Source organism: Tachypleus tridentatus, chromosome 11 (genome assembly GCF_004210375.1).
Source record: "Tachypleus tridentatus isolate NWPU-2018 chromosome 11, ASM421037v1, whole genome shotgun sequence".
In the NCBI taxonomy this organism is placed as follows: domain Eukaryota; kingdom Metazoa; phylum Arthropoda; class Merostomata; order Xiphosura; family Limulidae; genus Tachypleus; species Tachypleus tridentatus.
In genome coordinates this window covers 92,211,375-92,219,958 of record NC_134835.1, presented here as the reverse complement: position 1 = coordinate 92,219,958, position 8,584 = coordinate 92,211,375, and the positions used below count along the sequence as shown (strand labels likewise).

Below are 8,584 nucleotides of genomic sequence, written 5' to 3'. Positions count from 1 at the left end.
CAAAGAATATTAACTGTTTGTTGAACTCGGGTATTTCCACTGAGCTGCTGTCATACTGAATATGAAGGATAACAGCATTCTGACATGTAACCTGTGATTTATCTTCAACTGTTCTTTGAAAGTGGCCTGAAATCTAATTTTTGACATTGTCTTAACACTTTTGCACAGTACTGTAGTAAATATTCCTTTTGGTTGTGTAATAATTTATTATTGAAATTGTCTTTTTCAGTTGTATATTATTTCTAACACACAGAGTATTTTGTTTTTAACATTTAATCTTTTGGAAACACAAACTAATTTAGTTTTCTACATAACAAATGGAGAGTTCTTTTAATGAAACATTTTTGACGATCATTTCCTTTAAGATTTTTGTCCTCACTATAACTCTAAAAACATTTATTATGAACAACTTCACACATTAGTAAAACCAAATGGCAAAAAAAAATTAAAAAATATATACAATATGTTTTTTCCCTAAAGTGTTGAGAAAAAAAGATTATTTTTGTATAAAGTTGCTGAATGCAACCCACCTTGGAACTACTTTATATCCATGAAGGTAAACATACTACAAGTCTGAATCTACTATGTGTACCTTCATGAAATTCTGCAAATTTTTAAAAACATTTCAAATTTGCTATACATAAACAAATTAGATTTTTTAATATATTATTTTCTACTAAAGATACATCTACAAACTTACAAAACCTGTACTGGATTGATCTGAATGATTTTCATGCCAATAATAAAAATACTTAATTTCACCTTAAAGTTTTCATATTTCATTCATATAACTATTAGATCCTCCTAAACAAACAAGTTGTTTTTGGTAAAATTTATACCTTATTTTCTTAACCCTGAAACTAACTGTAGTGAAATAATTAATAGAGACAAACAAAAAATTAAAAAATATGATATAAAATAAATAATGACTGCAGATTGTAACAAATAATTATAATATCTTCAGAACCCCAACTTCTCTAATGTGTTTACATCTGGTTTCTTCTGATTTTTATAGTTTTATCGATGTTTTCTGAACCCACTACTACATGTGAAAAGCAATAAATCACAGCAGGAGCTCATTTAGATGTTTCTAGTAAAGATCAGAAAACAAATTATCAAATTGAGTTTATGTTTATACAGTGAACTTACCTTCCCCATCAACTGAGCTTGGTAAATTTTAAACATCTTATCTTACTTCAGTTTGTAACCAAATGTAAGAAGTTTCTAATTTTATACATTTCAATTACTATAAACAATATACATAAAAAACTGCATTTAGTACTCACATAACAGACACAGTTTTCTCACTAATGCAGACTTTTTTGGTAAGTTTCATTGAGCCTTAACAAATTTGGGTGTCAAAAAATGTTTTTAGCCTTTGTATAGACATTCTATAACTTAAAAAAGTTGTTAGAATAAAATGACCCAAAACTACTAAAATAGGTTTAAAAATTCCTTAACCGATCAGAGCATTAGGTTAGGTACAACCATAAGCACAAATGAAAGGAGTTGTAAAAATTACACCAAAGACCTAATAGCTTTTTTTCTTTATAAATAAGTCCACAACACATACAAGTAATTATACAATTATCTTGAAAGAGAGAGATCTGAGTCTTTTCTGGTGGCCTTAACAAATTTACTGATATCTCAGCAAAAGTGTGGTATTTAAACTGTGAGAATATTTATTTGTATGCTGAGGATTAACAACTTGGTTTAGCCATTTCATCATAGATTTTCAAATGTCAGGAATACCAACTTTTCTTATATATTTCTAATCAAATCAACACAACCACTATTGTACATGTTGCTAAAGAAATTAACTAAAGGGTTTCGCCAAACCTCCCACTTAAAGGAAGCTAGGGACCCGAGGTCCAACAGCCTGTTTGCTGTGAAACCCACAAAGTAAAAACAGAAAAATAAAAACACCCACTCTGAAAAGACTGGAGTCCTCTGGAGGCTCAGCAATTCCTAAAGGAATCCACCAAAAAAAAAAATAAAAAAAATAAATAAAATACCATCTTATGACATGCTTTATCTATATAACACTACATCACTTAACATATTGCAAGGCCACAAGCAGTCCAAAATGTAATTTTACATTACTGTGTGAAAAGCCTGCACAAATTTAATGTCACTTATTTTATTATTTGGTACTTTTTGAGAAGTTCGAGAAATTTTAAAGCTACTTGCACTTTTGGAAAAATTCAATTATCTTGATTTCTCAAACATTTTGTCCGTCATAATTTTTTAATATTTAAGTTATTTTTTTGCATTTAAGAAACTTTAAACAACCTAGGAATTCTTTTTCACCGACTACACAAAATTATTTTGTCACTAAAGACCATTTACTCATCAGATACTTTGTATTCCTGAACATAAATCATGACCAACAGCAATACACTAAGACTAAATTAAAGAATATGGAGTCTTACAAGTACTTGTTATGGTAGTTCATAGACAAAGGTATAAGTGCATGTTTTTTTTATATAGCAAAGCCACATCTGGCTATCTGCTGAAAAGGCAGATAATATTCATATTACTTCAATTCACTTATATTATTATTAACCTGTTTTCACACTTATTTGAGTTCAACAAGATAAGCACATTGTTGTATATGCTAAGTTGGTTTTAACAGAGGGCTGTCTAAACTTCTTACCAATCTGAGAAATATCTGATCTAAAAAAGTATTCATGGTTGAATTATATGTAATGTTTTTGTAATAATAATATTATGTTTTTCACTTCAGCTATTAAACACATTTTTTGAATGTTGGGTAGCACATAATGCTACACAATGAAATTCCTAAAAATTGAAACAGACATTAGAAGAGCAAATCAGTTTTACTGTATTATCACAACTATTATTATTTGTTCTAAAACAAACATTGGATAAGAACACAAAATGAATTTTAAGATGCATGAAATAAATACTTACAAAAAATTAAAACCTAACTAGAAAAACTTTTGGCCCAATTTCTGGTTGATTAACAGACCAAGAAGAAGACAAAAACTTACTGTCAACATAATTCTAATATGGTGTAAACTTATTTTTGTGGGTTTCACTACTGTTCGTATACCCAAATGTCTGAAGGTTACCTCGACCAAAAACTTAACCTTGTGTTTAATTTTCAAAATCTATATAATCTAAAAGCAGAAACTGTTTATTGGTCAACAACATACCTCATTAAAAGTAAATGTTGCAGATATATTATGATCAATGTTTTAAAAGTTAATAGAAAAATGTCCAACTGAAAAATAATAAAGGCAAAAAAATAGCATTGAATAATACTAAAAAAAAAAGTAATACTTCGTGAGGTTGTTCTATTAATTATATTACGAATGATATATAATGTGAGAACAGAGATGCCATTATTAAGACAGAAGAGATAACTTTCAATGAATTATCACCTGATACAATCTTACTAATTATACAAGAACCTTAGACAAAGAAATGCACAATCCCATCCCATATCTTAGTTTTCAGATATTGAAATATTGTACTCATTTTCAAATGGGCATCATAAAAAAATTAAAAAACAAAACGAAACTTGCATCTTTGAAACTGATACATTAAAATCTCATTATGCTGGATTTTAACATTTATAGGCTTGCATATGATGTTTCAAATTGCCAGTTAATATTTATATTTACAAAGTCTTTCCAAAGACTTTTGTGTTTATTATGCAATACACGTGAAGAAATAACACAGAATTAGTGAAACTGAAAGAAAAACAGATCTTTATGATGTTTAAAAACTAAACTTGAATACTGAAAGTTTATAAAATATTGAGAAATATAAAATCTAGCTTCATAAAGTGCTTTATGCTTTACTGGTAAAAAAGGTATCTCCTCTAAAATATTATAAAAAGTACTTAATAATTAGCATAAAATGAGAATGGTTTGAAAATCTATAGGATAAAAATAATAGGGGATTTCATTACATTATATTACTAAAAATGAAAGTACAATAAGTTTCAGTTTAAGTACAAAAAGATAAATATTAACCAATATTCATTACTTTGTAGAAATTTTACATATTTATACAAAGTGACTAATTTAGATAAGTGATTGATTTAGAATAAGTTATTAAACTTATTTTTCATGAACTATTGAACAGTAAATAAAAAAGTAAAGAATTATCTCTTCTTGCTACCACTTTTATACTCAGTTGCTACTTTATATAGGTTACTAAGCCTTTTAAAATTTTGCACATGGATAAATTGTTTTTTACATTTTATACATACAGTTGGATAACCAACAAATCATAAATAATTACAATGATACCACAAAATTATACCACAACTTATTAAGCTTAGTAACTAAGATGCATTTACATTTTTAAAAAATGTAAAACTTCAAGCAGATTAAAGACAACCTATTCCCTTGAATTCTTGGACCAAAAAAAACACTGTAGCCTTTTCACATATTAAAAAAGCTAAGAAAACTACTCTTTGGACATTCTAAGCTTTTGATGGGTTATTCAAATGTCATATATTGAAGTGTATATAAGGGACCATTTTCAAAAATGGAAACAGGTGAACAGGACCACTGTGTTTGATTCAGTACATAAGCCATATTTGAGCAAAATAAGATATAAGAATCTTATTTTATATGTTAGCTTGTCAATATTAGTAAGTTGAGTTCCCAATTTGTACAAAACTACATACTTACTATTCTGACATCACAAATATCTAATTTTAAACAGTACTGCATTCAACATACCATGTTCGGTAACACTCAACCTCACAATGCACACAGGGCTGAAGAGAAACAAAAGTTCATGAGCACCCGAGGCTGTATCACAAACTCCCAAAGTGTTTGTGAGATTTAACACCTAAACAACTGCTAAGTAGATTTGGATTTGAATATCATGCAACTTACTAAAAATCTATATTTAGATGTTTTATTTAATATTTACTTTTAAATTAAGAAATAAACTCACATATAATATCAAAAGTTTGAATTATAATCTGCAATTTGATTCCAAACTTACTGACAAATTCATAAAATAGTGGATCAATAACATTTTTTAAATAAACACAATGACATGGCCTTTAACCCATGACCCACTACAAAAGGGTTACAGTTTATTTTCGTTTTTTCTTTTATTTTACCTCACCTGTTATAGCTTACATTAAGATAATCCATTTCTTTGACACACAAATTCTACTTTAACTTTTACAGCATAAACACCCTTCTTCATAAGGATCTTTATGTACTTGGTTATATGTTCATAAGTTCCAAAATGTTTTTCACACTTTTCTAACGTCTGTTCCACTTTCAAGGAATACCCAATGAAAAGATATAGACATCATGCATAACGTACAATGTGCACTCAGTGAAAAGCAAAGAAAAACAAACATTATTTTTAGACGAAAGGGAAGGAATACAATAGCCTCAGAAGTGGTGATTCAACATACTGTTTTTATCAATTTTATCATGAGGATAGCAAGTATTCTTTCAGCATACTAAAAAAAAAAATTACAAGATTGTGTGTATGTCACTTATCTGAAAATGTGCTTGAGGTGAAGAAAATGAGGAAAATATAAATGACTTTTTAAAAAGTTTTTACTGAAATTATAAAAGGAAATGGAAGTCCATAATATACCCAGTATTTCCAAACAAACATTTAACAGTTTGTTATGAAATTAAAAAACTTAAACTCAGTCTCATAAATGTTAATCAAAACTGAAGGATTTTATTTTAACATGTAACATATCAACTACACAATTGACAAAATAACAGTTTCACCAAACTTCCCTAAGAAGTTGGGGACTTGCATTAAGTCCAACAGTGCCTTGTATAAGGATCACTGTGAAACAAGTTTACATAAAGAAAAATTACCTCACATGTTATGGGTGCCAAAACTTCATACTTCTGGATAATTTATGGCCAAAAAATAATTTGATGAAACATATTTATTATATTTTATACAAATAAAAATTTAACATAAATCTATTAAAACCTCACCTTTTAGAAGATTACAATACTAAAAAGGATTATTTAAGATATGTGTAGTTTCCTGAAAGTAAAAATTCTGGAAGAGCAGGTTGCATCTGTATAAATGAGCCAAACACAATGCACTTTTTTTTTTCATTTCACATATTTTCAACAACTAATTTAGCTCAAGTCAGATTTATAACATTGAACATTTCAAAAAGGCAGATCCAATGCAATCCAGCATTTTTACTGATAACTGGATAATTTGACAGTGCAAACACGTTTTACATAAGGAGTACTTACAGTATTTTGTTGTAAACTTCCAGGCAAATTGTATTGAAATTCTTCACGTGAAATTAAGAAATGTATGTGAATAATTCACCTGTTTTCTCACATAAACATCACAACAATACAGGAGGTATTGTTGAAGATGTTTATGAAGATGTAACATTTAAGGAGAATGAGTTTTGGTTCAAAATTTTAAAATCAAGTTCCATCAAGTTGATGGAAAGCTGACAATTTCAATAAGGGGAAAAAAAAAATTTCTTAATACTTTTCTTTAAATTTTTTTAATTTGCTTCATCCTAAACAATCACATTAATGAACCACAGAATTAGAATCCAGTGCAAAAATATATGAAAAAGGTGACACCATAAATCTTACCTTTTCATAGAATCAAAAATCTTAACCTGAACTTTAGTGCATTTAAAATCTTTTATTGAAAATACAGAGGCCAACAAATATTTTTAATTATGAAGATTATACATACATGAAAAAAACTCCAGAATATTAAATTAGTTACAAAGTTAGCCACAGTTATAATATTTCAATATAACACTGTATTATTTGAGTTTTCAATGCACCAAGCAACATAAGAAAATCATATTTTAAATTTTTTTGTCAATCTTCAAATTACAAAGGTGTTCTCAACAGTTAGACCACATCACATGATACATAACTTTATTCATAGAAGTGACACATACAGTTCAATGTGGTAACTTACAATTAGTACAAACAGTTGAGATTTCTCAGAAAATTTTAGTGCTCACCTTTCAAAGTGAAACACCTGAACAAGACTTTAGGTAATGACATAAATCATAATAAATGTAATTTAGTACTCACATTCTGTCAACTTTTTCGCCATAAATGACCCTACTTACCTCTTTTAATCAAAGCCTTGACAAAACTCAATAAACAATGTTAAATGTACTACATTAATTCAAGTTTCTGGCTAAACTACATTATATTTTTTGTAAAATACTCAAAAAGAATGTATTTTTGGCTACACCTTGAGACAGAACTTCCATCACACACGCTAAAAACAAATCCCTCTAATTCCACAATCACTTATCTGAAAAACTACTACTTCTGTCAAGGATGTTAATATGGACGAGGTGGTCCACTCTGTGGCATCATTCGAGGCATCATAGGTGGCATGGGACCTTGAGGATAATTCATAGGACCTGGATTAGCAAAGGGAATGCCCATGGATGAGTTTACAGGAGCCATTCCTAAACCAAAATAAAACATAAGTATATTACTTCTAAATCCTATTTATGTTCTGTGTAAATAAACATCATGCAAACTTCATTTAAAATTTAACAAGATAATTACTAGGAAGAAAACAATAAATGAAATGCAACCTATATTTGAAACAAAAGACAAATCTGGGGAAAGAAATAAAGGCTGGATATCAAGTAGATGAATAAAAATGCAAAATCTTCACAGATTGGAAATGGATTAAAAGAAATACAAAGATCATACTATCACAAAAAAAACGATAAACTTACTGAAGAGCTCATACTTCATTAGGGAAAATACATAAACCTTAAGTAATAAAATCCTATAAACTTATTGAAGAGATTATTTCATCAGGGAAAACACACAAACCTTAAGTAAACAAATCCTATAAATTTATTGTAGAGAAATTTCATTACATAAAACGTATAACCCTTAAGTTGTACAGTTTGAATCAGTGTTTCAAAATGACAGAAAAAGTAATTACTTTCCTACCATCAGAGATGAACTACCAAGTATTAATGGGCATGTAAATGAAATGAAGCAAAAAATCCTTAATGGTAGCTGGAAAATTTGCATCAAGAACAAGGTAAAAAAGAAAGGGGGGATAAAATTAAGCCATCAGAAATGGATGAAAGTGCAGTACATTTTATTCATATTTAGGACTCATTAAAATATATTATTTACATGAAACAGACTCAATCTTCCATTACAAGTATTTAATTAAACTTTATTTTTTAAAAACTAACAAGTTTTGCATCATGCTGTAGCCCACAGAGATAAACAATATACAATATTTTATTTCTATCAAGCTCCATTGTAAAATTTTCAGAGTAAACTTATGCCAAAGTAATTGATGAATTTTTAATAAATAGTTCAGCATAAGTTATTTCACAATCAGATAAGCCTATGGTTTAAATAAAAAACAAAATCTTATAGAAACTTAATGTTGTTAAAGAAAAATACTTATTTGGGGATATTTTTAAAGCCTACCACTATAGAATGTGAGAACAATTAAACAAAAACATACCACCGACCATGGTACATTTTAAAACATTGTGATTCTTTAATATGTCGCAAACACAACCTTTCTTATTTTATTCTCTGGAATAAATTGTCAGTATCAT

The 8,584-nt window shown here is 28.4% G+C and overlaps 1 protein-coding gene across 2 annotated transcripts in view; it reads right to left on the bottom strand.

The window, feature by feature from the left end:
• Window positions 1-384: 384 nt before the first annotated feature.
• LOC143232764 (BUB3-interacting and GLEBS motif-containing protein ZNF207-like) overlaps window positions 385-8,584 on the bottom strand; it is a 49,664-nt gene continuing 41,464 nt past the window's right edge. For both annotated transcript variants that reach the window (XM_076468577.1, XM_076468578.1), the window contains exons 10-11: window positions 1,931-7,450; window positions 385-1,090 (exon numbers count right to left, since the gene is read on the bottom strand). In XM_076468577.1, the coding sequence (XP_076324692.1) occupies window positions 7,320-7,450 (131 nt within the window). In that variant the 3' untranslated portion in view covers window positions 385-1,090; window positions 1,931-7,319. The remainder of the gene's footprint in view (window positions 1,091-1,930; window positions 7,451-8,584) is intronic.